The 17,423-nt window shown below is 36.2% G+C and overlaps 2 protein-coding genes across 7 annotated transcripts in view; one reads left to right on the top strand and one right to left on the bottom strand.

Moving 5' to 3' along the window:
* LOC143892701 (uncharacterized) overlaps positions 1-5,267 on the bottom strand; it is a 40,165-nt gene extending 34,898 nt beyond the window's left edge. The window contains exons 1-3 of the mRNA XM_077397503.1: positions 5,104-5,267; positions 4,892-4,936; positions 173-410 (exon numbers count right to left, since the gene is read on the bottom strand). The gene's annotated coding sequence lies outside the window, so the exon portion shown is untranslated. The remainder of the gene's footprint in view (positions 1-172; positions 411-4,891; positions 4,937-5,103) is intronic.
* LOC143892703 (ADP-ribosylation factor 2-like) lies at positions 767-6,514 on the top strand. Of its 6 annotated transcripts, none has more exons than XM_077397532.1 (7): positions 767-927; positions 1,528-1,664; positions 2,699-2,769; positions 2,879-2,998; positions 5,659-5,777; positions 5,874-5,955; positions 6,279-6,514. In XM_077397532.1, the coding sequence occupies exons 2-7, from the start codon at positions 1,538-1,540 to the stop codon at positions 6,363-6,365; spliced, it is 606 nt and encodes a 201-aa protein (XP_077253647.1). In that variant the 5' UTR covers positions 767-927; positions 1,528-1,537; the 3' UTR covers positions 6,366-6,514. The 6 variants fall into 6 exon arrangements, with proteins under 6 accessions (XP_077253647.1, XP_077253649.1, XP_077253646.1 ...); XM_077397534.1 differs by lacking the exon at positions 767-927 and adding an exon at positions 1,048-1,156; XM_077397531.1 differs by lacking the exon at positions 767-927 and adding an exon at positions 1,090-1,311.
* The last annotated feature ends 10,909 nt before the right edge of the window (positions 6,515-17,423 follow it).

The following is a 17,423-nucleotide window of genomic DNA, read 5'->3' as shown; positions in this document are numbered from 1 at the left end:
AGACAGCCGGATATGAGATTAGCCTGATTCAGAGATGTACCAACAAATGTTCTTAAAGGTTCAAAAAAAAGGAAAAAAGATATAAAAAAATAAATAAAAATAACTCTCCGTGCACGTTTCTACTGCCTCAGTTTCTCTTTTTAAATATTCGGTAACTAAACTATTAACTTACCTCTGGTCTGGAGTTACATTTATCGGCGACTGCCACCGGCTTTCTTTACGGGCGGCGCCGAGTCCTCCTCATCAGACTGGATATCCCCATACGGCCATACTGCCACATCTTTAGCCTCTCACGCTTTGCTTTGGCTTGATGTTCTTCCAAGTTATCGAGTGCCGACTGTCCTTCCTTAGTGCGACTGTCCTTCCTTAGTGTCTCACCTCTTCCTTCTTTCTAATCTAGCAAGTCCCTCCTGTAATAGAAAGAGCTTTAGAGTACTGAAATAAGCTCAAGTGCATAGCTACGACGAATTCTCATGAGGAGATTGAAATACCAACATTCAAACGCTTATAATTTAGAAATCGGTCCACTTATAATTTTTTAGTTCAGTGTGGGAAACTGAATGAAGAACTGAGATCAAGTGTAATCATCTACACCCAAAATTCTTTACACGGCAATTTTCGGGTAAAACTAGCGAATTTTTCACGGACTACTCGTGGAATATTGTCGGTGAAGGCATAGCAAAATGGACCCTGTCTACATCCACCCAAATATCGTCTCCAGAATTTCAATTATCTATACGTCTCCCGCTATTCCACAGGTATGCCAAGCAACCCCGATAGAAATTTAAAAATGACTTTATTACAACTCGAATCTTTCATCTCCGGGTCGAGACTTTCCTATGCTCCCTATGGTACCAAAGCAAGCAGGCAGAGGGGTGGAATCTGATCATGCAGTTTACATCAGTTCAGAAAGTGAATAAGATTGAGGTCGTGGTTACTAACTTTTTTCTTTAGATTGAGGTCGTGGTTACTAACTGTTTTTACCTTTCTCTCTGCATCTACTTTTTTTTTTTACTGTTTTCCCCTTTTCTACCCAAAAAATTATATATCCGATTATCGTTTTTCTAGGGTTTTCCAATATAGGTTATAATCATCTTCTTGAAGTAATGTGTTTTTTGAATGAATGATCTCTGGTCTTGCTAGAGAGATCTTTGAGGTTCTGCTACCTTGGAATTTTGAAACCCTAGTTTCTTTTTGTTACGGTGGATCTGAACTGTGTTACTTTGATCCGTTGTAGGCATTAGATCTATGTGAAATTTTTTACAGAACCGTGTCTTTTGAAAGATTTCTGCTTTCAATGTACTGGAGGAGGTTTGGATCTTTATTAGGGATGGATGTTATGGATCGTGGGTTACTTTGTATTCCAACTAGTGTTAGTTTCATGCATTAGAAGTTATATTGTTGTTACTGTGCAGTATGCCTCCAAGTAGTGTGTGTGATTGTGAATTTTTCATCTATTGGAGATATTGCCTTATTTTTTGTTTTTGGTTCATCTAATTTGTTTTCTTTTCTAATTTTTTCTCTTAGCCCGACAATCATGGGGCTGACTTTCACGAAAATTTTTAGCTGGCCTTTTCTCAAGGAAGAGATGCATATTTTGATGGTTGGTCTTGAAGGTGCTGGTAAGACTACCATATTGTACAAGCTCATGGATACTACCACTGGTAAGTAGAAATGGTTATCCTTTTATTACAAGATTTCATTGTTTCTTTTAATCTTTTCATATGAAATTGACACACTTCTTTTGACTTCCTCTGTGTGTGTGCTGCTGAGTTGATAAAGGATTTTGGCATATAGGTTTGATATTAACATGCTTGAATTGTGATGGATTTTGGCATATAGGTTTTTTTTTATCAACATGTTGGAATAGGTGTTTAAATTCATATCTAAGTTTTTGAGTGCTTGCTGCTGATAATTGAAATCCAACATCCTGGAATCACCCTCAAACTTCCCCTCCATTTGTCTTAAGATGCTATGAACATCTAAATGGTGTACTCTCACCTCTGCCGTCGATCAATCTGCATGACCAATCTGACCTGAATACTAGTACAAAATATGCCGGTCGCTATCCCTAAAGACACCCATAATGCCTGCTGAACTTCAGTTGCATTGGGCTTTTGAGGACGCCATCTAGTAATATAATTCTAATTAGGCCATCCAGTTGTCTTTGGTGTTTTTTCTTATTTCCATTTTTAGGGAGTGAAGGGGAAAAAGAATAAATTTCTTTTTCTTTTTCTTTTTGTTACTTTACTAAGCAATGCCATGTCTAGTGTATGAGTTGCTCCTTTTTCTTTTTTTTTTTTTTTTGTATATGTGAACTGGAGAAGGGAATAGATAATGAGATCGGGTCAATGGGTGATATGCTACCGAAACAATGATTGATATTGCATGCACGTACATGCATGTTAATGTGTGTCTGTGCTGATATTATTTCTTTGAATTTCTAGAGCTGAGGCTACACTGGCTATTGTTACTGTTGGAGTTCTTCAAGTGACTGTTGATAGTATATTAAGTAGCATTATGTGACCTGATAAGTTGGTGTAAATAATTTCTATATCATTGTCGTTGTCTTTATTTGAGTACCTTTAATTTCATTCAAGCCATATTATATTGAAATCGGTACAGTCTTTCTTTCTTTCATTTTGTGTGCCAATGCCATATGGATGATTTAAGTAATCTAAGCAGCTGTTGTTCTTAGGATTGAATTTGGAGACGGTGGAATGTAAGAACATCTGCTATTCTGTTGGGGATTTGGTTTACAAGGACAAGGTATTGATTTGAGTTTTTGTTTCTCGATGTTAGGCTGTCATTAACTAGAATCTGTACAATTTTTAGTTTTGTGATTATTAATGATTTTTTTATCGTATTTGTTCTACAGATCCATTCATTGTGGAGGGACTACTTGAAAAATACCCAGGCTCTTTTATTTGTGGTGGATAGCAATGACAGGGATCATGTTGTTGGGGCGAGGGATGAGTTGCACAGAATGCTGAATTTGGTATGTTGCATCAATTTTCTTAAGCTAATGGATGCCTCTCATGACATTCTATGATAGTGGATATTATCTTCTCTGCTTATTTCTTTGGATTGATTACAGGTTCAATTGATATTCAAATTGTTATGCATTATCATTTTTATATAGTTTCGATTTAATTAATTTTCTTCCTACTTGCATTATCTGTTAGTATCAAGATTTTGGAAGATTTTTTGTTGGACGTATGATGTGTCGTAACTTTATGGTTTTTAATAGGCAACTGATATTCCCACTATCATGCTTTGATAATGAGACAAGCTCACCTTGGTCTTTATTATTTAACAGATGTCAAAAGCTATTACAATTCCGAAAAAGCTCTCAACAGCCAATTAAAAAGGAAAAGACGTGTGTTTGTCTCATTATCAAAATATTGTAGTGCAAATATCAATAGCCTTTTTATTGTTCTTCGATTCTTCTTAAGGTTGAAGGATTTTGTTCCCAAATTTTGCTGATCTGATGAAAAGGATTTCGTTCCCAAACATAGTTCATAGCCCCATGTCAGGTTAGATCCCAGCTTACTAATAATAATAATAAATAGTTCGTAGGCCCAACTTGGTATTCTTTTGGGTATACTATCATAGTTTCAGAGAGCCACTTTAGTCAAGTTTTTTAACATTTAATTCCTTATTGGGGAAGTCCGTAGTTCTTTTGTTAGCGAATAATATCTTATTGATTCTGGTATGTTTTGGACATCAACAGTCCACCAAATATTCTGATTCTTAATATTTTATTGATTCTGATACTTGTTGGGTATCAATGAGTTCAACAAAAATTATCTTAAACAAATCCTGCATACCTCATTGATAGTCATCCTGTTTAATAAAAACTTGTGCACCATCTGCATCCTATTGACATAAATTATGATTTTATCTGTTCTGAAGTTTTCATCGGAATGATTGAGCTAATGTTTTAGTTTCTATGTTACTTTTTAAATTGGGCATGTCCTGGCTAACATTCTAATTGCTATGTTATTTTTTAAATTGGTCATGTCCTGGCTAACATTCTAATTGCTATGTTATTTTTTAAATTGGTCATGTCCTGGCTAACATTCTAATTGCTATGTTATTTTTTAAATTGGTCATGTCCTGGCTAACATTCTAATTGCTATGTTATTTTTTAAATTGGTCATGTCCTGGCTAACATTCTAATTGCTATGTCATTTTTTAAATTGATCATGTCCTGGGTTCAATACTTAAGCTCAAATGTTCAACTACCAATAAATAGTGACAGGCCAAGTAATTTATATTTATTTTGACAATTAGCTGACAAAGTCTATTGCCAAAGTGACATTCCTTGTGTATAGTGGGGGTTTTCTTTCATAGGGATATCAATACTGTTTTGACGAATTATTATTAGTTTCTCTTGTCAGAGTCTACTAGTGGTCAGGACCAAGATTTCAAATTTCAAGTTTTTTGATGGAAATGGAAACATGTCGATGTCGGTTTCGGATGAAAATTTTGGTAGAAATTCTGTGAAATTATGTAAACATATGAAAACAAATGCTAATGAGATGAAGATTTAAGATGAAGTGCTGCAAAAAAAAGCTCAGACTCTGAAAAACCATCACATTAGAAAAACTAGTGGGATACCCCATGCACGTTTTGATGAAGTGCAGCTGTTTTACAAAGAAGGGTTATTGAAGAAATGTCAAGCAATTTAGGCTGCTACAATGCTCAAATGCTTTAAAATGATTTCCCCCTTGACCTAATGTGTGAAGAATATAGCTAGGCAGAGTTGATGCCCTTCAAGATTTTCAATATCCTAAATTGGTACAACTTTAATTTTTCATGTAAAAGATTGAACATAAACACAAGACATCAAAATAAATATAAATTGGGGACTGCAAAAAAGAATTACCTTGCCGGTAACTGAATAGCTTCTTGGAACGATTTCTCGAGAGATCTACAAAACAATGATATAAATCAATTTACAGAAACTGATGAAATAAAAAGAAATGTAAATAAGAAAACCAAAATAAAAATTGATTAAAAGAATCGTTCTCTGTTTATCCCTAGTTCCAAAATTGGCATGACTTCAATTTTCAAATAAAAGAACCAACAGAAAGATACATGTTGATTCGAGGAAGAGCGTGGGGAGAAAATAATTCTGCGTTTTCAGAATCGGTTTATCGATACAGTACTGTGGATAAATCTCCCATATTGATTTTTGGTGGGAGATATTTGTGAATATGGGTTTTGGTCTTGTCATGGACTCGTAAATGCATTACATGTCTTCATCACAACTCACAACACAAGTTGCACTCAATAATCAACCTTTAATGTTTACAATAGTGGAGTCTTTGTCATGGCTAACCCTTTTCAACCCTTTATGCCCTGTTTGTTTTTGGACTTTGAGAACTGATTTTTTTTAAAAGAGTACTTTGAGAACTGATTGTGAGTCAAAAACTGAGTATTGGACTTAAAAATAAAGCCCAGTTTTTTTTTTTATATGAATTTTGAATTTTGAAGCCAATAATCAGTTTTTGGCATATAATTGGTTTTTAAATTCCAAAACAAACACGGCCTTATTTGTTTCCATTTCTGAAGAAGTCGTTGATCAATTTCTAGCTAAAAAGAAAAGAACAAGGACTGACACTGACATCTATAATAAACACCTGGTGGTAGGCTGAATTGCAAGATGCTGTGCTGCTTGTATTTGCTAACAAACAAGATCTTCCAAATGCAATGAACACTGGAGAGATAACTGATAAGCTTGGTCTTCAGTCTCTCCGCCAACGCCATTGGTATATGCCCATTCTGTGCCATCCCAGTATCTACCTAATGTCTGGTTTATCTATTCCCTATCAACTTTGAACTTGTGTTATCATCTTCCTTTTCAGGTACGTCCAGAGCACATGTCTCACTTCTGGTGAGGGCCTCTACGATGGTTTAGCTTGGCTCTCGAACAAAACTGCTAACAAGGCAAATCATCCTCTCTTTTCTAATTATGGTTTAAATAAAACACATTCAGAACTTTTAACTTGGTTTTTCAATTATATATGAAGGGAAATGTTATGAGCACAACCATATTTTGATATTTGCACAAACCCAGCTGTCTTTTCTTCTTTAATTGGCTCGTGAGAGCTTTTTGGGAAATGTAATAACCTTTTGACAGCTCTTTAAATACTAAAAATACAATACGGGTTAGCGAAAATATGAAAGTATGGTTGTGCTGATATCTTTCCCTATATAAATTTTATATGTTCTGTTATTTATAATTGTACATATTTTCATCTCTTTTGCAGGCTTGGGATGTCAAGATTGTTGCAGTCTCTCGAGGTTTTACTGGTGGATGTAGGGCTAAGTATTATCTAGCATTATCTAGTATATAGGGATACATATTATCTAGTATGTTCGAGGTGAGGGGCTGTGTAGCTGCCCCTTAGATTTTGGAGGTACATTTTGTTTGTGTTTAAAGAGTGTTTGGACTTTGATTTGATGGATACTAAAAATCTTCATATGGGATTGCTCTTTATTTGAAGCTATTACTTTTAGCTTCAAAGTTTGATTTGGTGGAACGACTACTTTGGTGTTCTCATCCTTTTTGCACTATATGAAAGAGCAGTTTCATATTTATAAAAATATCACTCACAATAGATTCATTTTTGTCTCATAGGAGCTTACTTCTACACTCAAGATGAGTGTAGCGGAGTTGCAAATGCTTAGATGGATGTGCGACCACACAAAGTTAGATAGAATTAAAAATGAAGACAACTGATGAGAAGATGAGAGAGCACTGCTTAAGATGGTTTGGACATATCCAACGTAGGCCTTTGGATGCTCCGGTGATAAGAGAGGTAACTCGTGCCAAATTGAGGGAGTAGAAAGAGGTAGGGGCAGACCGAAAACAACTTGGGTAGAAACAGTGAGGAAAGACTTGATAACTAGGACATAACAGAGAACTTGACTTTGGATAGATTAGAATGGGAGAAAATGATCCACGTAGAAGAACCCAACTAGAGCTAGGATTAGAGCCGGGTAGATTCCTTTCATCTTCTTCATAAAATATTTCTAAATGATTCATTTAGCCGACCCCAACTAGTTTGGGACAAAGGCTTTGTTGAGTTGAGTTGAGTCGAGTAGGTTTTATTTGAGCAAAGTAACTTACCTGAATTGTATAACGCCAGCTTAAGCTTTTGGAGTAATTGGTTGTTTCACATTGTAATCTTATTTTGTAGAAAGGAAAACATATAGTATAGGGTTTTTAGGAGGAGTGCTAGCAAGACACCAAGGAGGATGGCATCCAAAGATTGCTTCTTGCTGCATGACCAGCAAGAGTGCCACTTGGGACAAGTTAGGTTGAGATTTTGCTAAAACTGAATTGGAATCAATCTGAATCCAACTCGATCATATGCAAAGTGTGCGATGAGCCGTAGACCTAGTGAAGGCCCCCTCCTAGTTGTAGACCCCATTTTGTTCCACTTTAGCTGACAATAGTTTGTAATGACCCATTATCATTCCACCGGACTGCACTAATTAAGGTTTAGAAGCTTCGGAATCATAATCGGATCATTCATGACATTGAAGTTTTAGAATCATGATCTAACCACTTCGAAACCATTGGATTAACAAACAAACAAAATTCAATTGTCCATAGTCCATAAAATTACTGAGCCGTAAATAGACTTAAACTACTGAGCCTTAAATAGACTTAAAGACTCCACTCTACTTCCTAAAAACCTTTACTAAAGTGATTTGCTAGGGACTTTGGCAAAAAAGCATTTCTCTGCTGGCTGTTGCATGAATGAGCAGCCACATAGGCTCACTTTTCAGAAGATTTTATCTTGCTAATTTAATTCATCTGATGGGGCTGCTCTCTCATGCAACAGCCAGCCAGCAGCGAAATGCCTTTGTGCGAAAGTCCCTAGCAAATCCCAAAAAAATAATAAATTTTCCTAAAATAGTAAATTGTTAAACATACCAAAACTCGTTACCAACCCTTAATTAAGACTTAAGAGAGTTCTAATTCAATACAACTTTTGACACTGAAAATGCCTAGGAACGAGCAAGTTAAAAACTAACTATAAATAGTAAATCTTGACACTAATCTGAATTTGAGCCTCTAAATGGTCTCTTTTTGAGATGCTTCCAAACTGCCAAAAAACTTTAGTAAATTGATTTCCATGTAGGGCTTGTTGTCCTAAGTTGTCCTTTAAAAGTATACAGGTATAAGGGGAGGCTTGTGACATAATAAGGTAAGTGTTCTTTTGTAAGAACCCAGGTGGAAGCCATATTCACCCTGAAAAATGATAATGGAACAGTGTGTGATGAAGTCCGCCAAATAGCTCTTATCCATGATCTTTACACAAGATTAATATTATGGATCAATGTTACTCGTAAATTTTTTTAAGTTTTATATGCCCCTCTTTCACATTAGGTAAACAAATATTCCATGGATTTTCTTTTCATGGCTGCCAAACATGCTAAACGTAAAAAAAAAAAATGAAGAAAAGAGTGGGTTTCCACATTCAGTGTGTAAAATTCATTGATCAAACGGTTGGGTGCACCTAGTCAGTGTCAGTGTAATCCTTGGTTTTGACCGATCTGTAGTTTCAAAATTCTCAGAAAAATTTTAAAAAAATCTTGAAAAAATCATGTATTTTTATGCCCCGATTTAAACTTTAAATATCGCAAATTGATCAAAATTAAAATTCTCGGTTTCCCTAGCGAAACTATTTTTCGATAGCAGATATAATTGTTGAAAATAAAGAACACTTTTTTCTTCCTCCAAACTCTGCACTATAATTTCCTGTATTTTCCGAAAAGGAAATAAAGAACCTAAGCTGAATGATTCCCGAATCTGAACTTTGTGGCAATGAACCAACATGTTGTGGGCCCACGATTTGGAACATCTCAATCCCACACTACCACAAGTTTCACATATATATGGACTGATAAAGATTTGTCAATAGACACGTGGAATGTCGAAACAGTGCGAGAATATTACAAGTCTTATACCTTAGAATAAACCCTTGAATCCACAAGAAGCACTAAAACTAAATTCTATTGATCATAATAAGAGGTCCTCTTTTAATATAACTATCGAGCCTTAAACAGACTTAAAGACTCTGCCCTACATCCTAAAAACCACTTACTAAAACTGGATTTGCTAGCGACCATCGCAGAAGGCATTTCGTGGAGCAGCTGTTGCATGAGAGAGAAGCCACATGGGATGAATTAAATGAATAAGACAAATAATAGTAAAACTTTAAAACTCACCATAACCCGTTACCAAACTTAATTAAGAGAATTCTAATTCAACGGGACTTTTGACACTCTAAAATACCTAAAGAGGAGCAAGTTAAAACTAATTATAAATAGTAAATTTTGACTTGGTCTCTTTTTGAAATGCTTCTCAACGTCCAAGAAACTATAGTAAATTGACTTTTATGAAGGCCTTCTTGTCCTCTTTCCAACTATATACATTGACAGCGATGATGATACCCACAACCCAAGTTGTCCTTGAAAAGATAGGGTGCGGTTGGTAACACGTACGTTCAAGTTCAACATGGTTACATATTGAGTTGTTTGGATGTGAAAGAGGATATCGACTCTTAAAGTTGGAATATTGTAGTATAGATGAAAAGAAAATGCTAAAAAAATGGTTTCAATAATGGACCTTAGACATGTAATTGTTCCTAATCTAATCCAAGCTCTTTTGTCTCATGGTATCTTACTCTAGTCCCCTTACTTTCGTGATTAGGTTAGTAGTCAATTTTCTGCCACTTGCTAAAAGAAGATTTATTGTGCCCTATACGTCTACATTGTGCCCTACGTCTACTCAACACATGCCAGTGGACGTAGGATTCCATTTTTTTCACATAGACTTGGCCCTGTAAAGGAAAAGAGAGACACATTTGATGGGTTTTTTTCTTTGATAAGTTGTGGTACATTGATTGAAGTTTGGTGTCTTGTATTATTGCAGGAATCACCACCGCAGCTTTCGGTGATATTCGCCCAACACAACAGTGTCCTAGTTGACCTGCAATGATATTTATGTCTTTTCTTATAGATCAAACCAGCGTATAGACAAGCAAAATTCTGTAATTCTTTGTTAATCCACTTTTCTATGTCCTGAATAGGATTTAGCGAAAAAAATTGTTAACTCATTGACTCACCCTAGTTGACTCTCATTTCTAGAATCACCCGAGTTTCAAAATTTGAAGGTAGATTCTTTCTGCAAATCGGGCGGGTTTATTAATCCCTATAGTTCCTATATATTTTGTTCAATTTTGTGATTAGTCCAGTTAAATCACATTGGTAAAATGAGTGAATTATTAATTCCTCTGAGCGATTAAGCAAAGAGTGTTACTCCTAAGTAGTGTTTACATTTGACTCACAAAGGCGATTTTCATCCGTGAAGTGAGTCGAGAACTTGAAAAGCTGGATTCCATCTAGTAATTAAACTGTTTTTTAGTACTAAAATAGTGTTCTAAAATCACAAATCTTGGCTAAAAAACGAATCGAGTTTTGGAGAATATATAGAGACTAAGCCAGGACCCATCATGTTAACCTCCTTCCACAAGTTGACTAGATTGCGACTAAGTCAAGTTTCCATTTTTCCGTACTCGCTTTGTTGCACAGGGATTTGACTCAATGAGTCAAGTTTGAGTTTTTACGCTTATGAGTTGTTAATTATTGTTAATCAATACTTTTCATTAATTGAAGGTCAATAAGATGTTAACCACCATTTGAAAACAAGATACATAATATGGTTGCACTTTGGAGTCATGGAAAACAATAAAAAAAGTGTCCCTTCATAAATATTTCACATCATGTAGAGACACCTTTAATGTGGTAGCCTCATTTGTCATTGGTATCCTCAACCTCTAAAGTGACATCTCTCATATCATCATATGAGCTATAAGCCAGGTTTTCACTCACTGCAGAAGAACCATTGACCTAACTTCCATCACCATGATACATTAGTTTATCTTAAAATATCAAGACTTTGTGAGGGAACCTTCAATATTCAATCAAAGAAGACAAAGACATCATGAGTTTAAGATATTCAATCTTAAGCCAACCAAGAGGCATGTCAGTTTAATATTCTTCTCTCTTTTGAAATTGGCTTCTTTAATGAAAAAGAAGGCCCCAAAACTAGCCCATTGTAACCAAATCCTTACCAGGTAATGAACAAGTAAAACAATGCTATTGATTAGGCTAAACTAAAGGGCGCCCTTGCAAAAACCAGCTACAAGAACCATCTCACCAAAGTGCAATTATTATTCACTTTGGTGAGTGGTCCAATAGCAGCGCCCTTGTACCTGGTTTTTGCAAGTCCGCCCTTCAGTTTGGCATTCAGTTTAGCATTCCTTCTATTAGTTAGTATGTCCAGATGATAATGGTGGTGTTAATAGATCTTATTTTATTGGATGACAACCATGCTAGAGTTTTTTATTATTTTTCAATGCATACATTTAAATAAAAATAAAGTTATTACTATTATTATCATTGAGGAAATTGAGGAAAAATGATTGTGAGCTTAAAGCTCATATAGCTTATATGAGCTTGAGGGCCCAAACACATGGGTCCCACATTTTTTGTGGTGATCCAAACCATTCATTTGCAAGGCCCCATCATAGATAGGGTGTGTACCAAAAATCAGCTCCATTGGATCATCCTAACCACTCCAAAAGCGGAGGGCAAAAATGGGCAGATTTGTGGCAAACGGTGTCTGTCCATTTTGCCCTCCACTTTTGGATGGGTTAGGATGATCCTATGGAGCTGATTTTTTATACACACCCTATCTATGTAAAGGCCTTTCAAATGAATGCTTTGGATCATCCTAACAATGTGGGCCCACATGAGTTTGGGCCCTCAAGCTCATATAAGCTATATGAGCTTCAAGCTCACAATCATTTTCCTCATTATCATTATTATTACTATTTGCATGGATCCCTCACTTCACCTTTCTGCCTAACCTTATTTTCTTTTATTATTTTGCCTAACCTTATTTTATTTTTATACCTTTAATGAATTGGGTAGTTGGGTTAAGTTATGTGAAACTTCTATTTCTTGCTTTGAGATGACAGGAATCTAGGATAAAAGGTCAGGTACCAGCTTACTGCTACTGCATCATAAATCCATCTTTCTACCAGTAAAATTATTCATTTTTTACACGCGTCGATTAGCCCATCAATTAAGAATTATCTCTCTTTTTTTAACTCTTTTTTTGTGTGTGTAGGTAAGTCATGCTTAAGGACAATGAAGCTAATCTTCCTCTGTTAAATAAGCAATTAATGCAAGCTTACTAGAATACAGTGTATCTATCTATCCATCTAATCTATATGTGTGATGTAATAGAGAATCTTTTGCCTTTTAGAAAGGATGATGGAAGTTTAATTGTCCTTTACACCATGGTCTATGCTTTTTGTCTATCCTCTTCAATCTATATCTTCTTCATTTTTTTTTCACTTATTATCTCTCCATACACAACTCTAGCTTCCAATCCTAAGATAAAAACAAATAGGATTAGTTATGTCATTGTTCAAGATATTATTCTATCTCTATCATCATCACCTAAGGTTCACAAGAGATAATACAAAAAAACACCTGCTGTCAATGAAAGTATCGGTTTCAATGTAAAAGTTCATGGGTTCTTGATAGCTATTAGCTATAAGATTTAAAAAAACAATTAAAATAAAACCACATGACGAGAAAATAATAGATAATTTGTTTTTTTTTTAATTCTTTTGGGAAAGATGTTTGTGTATAAAAACTGCACTTTTTAAAAAGTAAAAAATGGGTGTACACTGTCAAGCGTGGAGGATGGTGTCATCCCTCTTGAGATTTGAACCAAGTGTGACTGCACATATTGGTCGGCTCAATAAAAAATTACTTGCATATTTGACCTATATTTATGCTCATATAAATAATCGGTTATCATAGTCATAATCGTCGGAATTAGCATTGTTAATTTATGGGGGATAGTAATATAAGACGCACCTACGTATATGAGACACTTGTGACTGTTGACGCCAGGGGATGTTTGCATAATCGGGGCCATTTTTCAAGTGAATCCAGACACAGTGACACCATAGCATAAAAGTTGTACTCATCAAGTGATCCTAGCCATCCAATCACTGGTATCCAACGGATGGTTAAGATGCAAATCTGACCAACAAAATTCACATTCAAGCCCTCTATTTGGATGGTTAGGATCATCGATCTCCATAGCCAAGTTCAGTGGTTGAACAGCCCAGATCGTGCCGATGTTTCCAAGAGAAGGCCCAACCATAAGGGGTCTCGTACATGGACTGATGTACATCTCATAGTATCATTTCCTACATACCTTGTTTATTGTCTTCAATATTAGTAATATTAGCAATAGTATTATTATTGTTAAATATTAATAGGAAATTGATATGGAGACCGAGAGTACCACCGAGCACGGGACCTGCATTGACAATATGCTATGTACAAAAAAAGGAAATTCTTTTTGTTGAGTTTCCTAAATCTAAGGGCTTGCTCACATCACGTGGCATTTTGTGGAAAGAATCAATTGATTCGGTCTTGTTTTAGGTCCTATTCTCGGTTTCCCTAGCATTACTAATTATATAATTTCCATTATTGTTACTATAATAATAACATTATTACTTTATTATTATGATCATTACCGGTGCAATAATAATAATAAAAAAGCATGCTACCATCGCATAAGGCATTTCGCAGATGGTCTATTGCTTGTGAGAGCAACCACACATGCTCACTTTTCAACAAACTTTGTCTTCATTCATGAGGTGGTTGCTCTCATATGCAACTGGTTGCTCTCACATGCAAATGGCCATCTAGCGAAATGCCTTTTCTGTGATGGTCGCTAGCAAATCCCTTATTATCATCATCATCATCATCGTGTCATTTGGCCAGTTGTATAGGCTCTTGATGGAGCAATTTCCATATGCAAAAGCAGTTTGCGGAGAACATGGCTCTCATCGTCTTTGAATGGGTAATGATAGGGAATTAGCATTAACACCCATAAATCTAGAATTTTTTTTAATTTTAACAATGTCATCATTTTGATTTTATTTTATTTTACTTCTTGGAAGAATGCCAGTGCACCGACAAGGTCGTTAAAATGTTAAATGCACCTCACACACGCAAACACGTCTCTAGTTCTTGATTTTTGGGTTGAGTACATTCAAAATATTTATTTATTTCCACGTGTATGCATGTGAGTGGTGTGTCGTTGTTTATAGTTTTCAATGAATTATATTTGTAATATATCAACAAACATCGGAATCGGAATGACTAAGGCATATATAGTATCATTCCTAATGGCTAGGGTATTTAATGACTCCAAATACTAATTTTTCAGGCGCTGTTTTAGTATTGTATCCTCTCATTATTAAAATTTTCTTATTAAGAAACAAAAAATCAAACATTATAGACAGAGACATTAAGAGTTAATATAACAGCAGCAGCAACAATTAATAGCAAACAGTAGTAATGCTATTAGGATGCGTTTGGATTGCTGGAATCAGATGCTAGAATCGGGATCTGATTCCAATTCTGCCTGATTCAGGCATATGCTTAAAAAAAGAACGGATAAATAAAAGGGGCAGAATCAACATCGGGGCGAAATTAGAGGGAGGAAATTCCGGAATTTGTTTCCCATCCCAAGAGGTGGTATCAGTGGTGAAGAGTTCTTACCCAGTATCAGTGGTGAAGAGTTGACATTAAGACCCATTTGGCTATGTGAGCACTCCATAACACTTTCAGAAGTCTTAAAGCACACGTTTTAATTTATAATTTAAGTAGTTAAATATTACAAGGAATAGATGAATCATGGGCTATCAGTTTAGATTTTAGAATTAGATGACATGTATTTACAAATATTTTAGAAATTTTGGATGTGAAAACTACCAGTTACTCCAACAGCTTAAGTTGCTGGAGAAGGCATTATTTAATTTTTTATACTTTAACACCCCACCCCCTGTGTGGCCCCTCTTTTTAGGGTCGGCCTACATGTTGCACATGTGGCCCCTCTTTTGGGTTTGGCCATGTGGACTTTTGCTATCGAGGAGGTTTGAACTCATGACCTTTGGCCTTGATACCGTGTGAAAACTACCGGTTACTCCAAAAGCTTAAGCTGTTGGAGAAGGCGTTATTTAACATTTTTATACTTTGGCATTGGATGTATATATACACATTTTTTTCCATTCACTATTCATTTTGTCGTTCTCATTTTCTTTGTTTCACTTTTGTCTATCTCATTTTTAGCCAAAGAAGTTTAGAGTTCTTATATGGTGTGTCCAGGCGTACCTGCTCGTAATGAGGCATTATGACTGCCCCTTGCAACTCAGGTTGTGTTTAGTAACCATTCTGTTGATTCTGTTTTTGGAACTCCAAATCACTTCCATGGAGCAAATCGATTTCCCTTCCAAAAAAGTCAGCCACAATTGTGTTTCCAAAAGGCAAAAATCACGTAATCATTTTTTAAAATCGTTTTTTTACTAAATATTATTTTTAATAATTTTTTTTGAAACTCCAGAATCAGAGAATTGCTCACCAAATCTAGTATATGGTGTTCTCAATAGCATTTCTCATAATAGAAACTCAGTTCTAACTTCTATTATAACAATGTCTGCAAGTAATAATTACAGTGATGGTAATAACAATAACTAAGGGCGATGATATTTTCACCCCCCCTCTGGAACACATTCGCGATTCGCCCCCCTTTTAACGTGATTTGACGTTAAAAAAAACGTTAAAGTTGCCCCTGTTCATGTTATAAGGGGGCGCGGAATGTGTACCGCAGGGGGTGAAAATATCATCTCCCTAACTAATAATATCATGGGAGATGATGGTATAAGGAATTCTTAACTTTTAACTAGACCTGGCAAACGGGCGGGCCGGGCCGGATTTGACCCGGCACGTACGGGTCCGGGTCAAAGTGACCCGGAAAATTCTACGGGTCATTGACATTGGACCCGCACCCGGCCCGTACGGGCCGGGTCGACCCGCGGGTCACCCGGATTGTTGACGTATTTTTTAAGAGTTTTTTTTTTATTTAGGGATTTGCTAGCCACCTTCTCCTGGGCTATTTTTCGGCTTGTAGCCTCTCCTTTGCTGCAAAGATTGGGTGAAGTACGGTCTGCGGCCTTTGCCTAGCAATACAGAGAATAAAGAGAAGTAATCATTACGGATTTTTAAAAAAGATTCTCAGAATTTTGTAAGTTTGAAATGAAAAATTACCGCAAAAGGGTCAGAAGTAAAATAATTACATATAAAATATGACAATTACCGAGAAAACTACGGGAAAACAGTAAAACAATATGACAATTATAAGAAAAAAACAGTCTTTTGCACTTTTTTTACGGGCACCCGCGGGTCCACCCGACCAGGCCCACTTTTGACGGGCCGGGTGGACCCGCGGGTCAATTTCTAACGGGTCACCAATAGGTGACCCGGACCCGGAAATTTACGGGCGGGCCGGGTGGACCCGCGGGTCCGGGTCACTTTTCCCAGGTCTACTTTTAACATATCATGAGAAGACCTATACTGGGCCCACCCACATGAACTGGGTTTAATCGGAAAATCCTAACCTTTCGATCAATGACCAGCAAATGGACAAAAAGAGCAATTTTTTACATTTAAAGCCTTACGATCGAGTGGTTTGGATTGTCTAATGAGCATGATACATGGGTTACCCCGCACATGCCATACAGATGAACGATGGATATCATGTTGAGATCTATAGGTGGGCCCACTGGAATATTTACATGGAATGCTCGGTGTGTACACCAAGTGATTTTAGCTGTTTATATTAAAGGGATCTTTTTTGGGGATTAATATCCGCACTACTATATTTTGATAATGGCACGACTCACTTTGTTTTCACTTTTCTGATTGGCTGTTGATAGCATTTCATGAGAAGGGCCGTGTAAACATGTAGGCTCTGTTCACTTCTTTTCCCCGGAAAGGAGAGGAAAGGATTTCGTTTTCCTTTCCTTTCCAGGTGATGTGGCAGAAGGAAAAGGAATCCAGGGAAACTGTCAAGGAAAATGTTTCGTTTTTCTTGGAAAGCCTCTTTCCGATATATTTAATCGGAAACCAAATCTCGAGTAAGAGGGAAAAAGTCAATTTCCACATCATTTTTAGCTTTTAAATAAGAAATTCCACATCTGATAATATTTCCCTGGAAAAAGAAGTGAAGACAGAAATTCTGTCTTGTCAGGGAAAAAAAGGCTGTTTTTCAGAAAAAACAGCACCAAGGAAAAGAAGTGAACAGAGCCATAATGGTGGTAAGATACAAGTACCACGCTTGATTTTTTATCCAACGGCAGCTCCTCAAAAAGTGAGCTACTGCTGGATCAAAAATCAAGGATGGGATGATGAGTATGTGTTTATAAAGCCCTTCATCATATAATTTCTCTGCTTTTCAGTAT

The sequence above is a fragment of the Tasmannia lanceolata genome, unplaced genomic scaffold (assembly GCF_043159265.1).
Source record: "Tasmannia lanceolata isolate RefF3 unplaced genomic scaffold, GAP_Taslan_0.1 ptg000015l, whole genome shotgun sequence".
NCBI lineage: Eukaryota > Viridiplantae > Streptophyta > Magnoliopsida > Canellales > Winteraceae > Tasmannia > Tasmannia lanceolata.
Note: the sequence above shows the minus strand (reverse complement) of the source record. Positions and strands in the feature narration are given on the sequence as shown.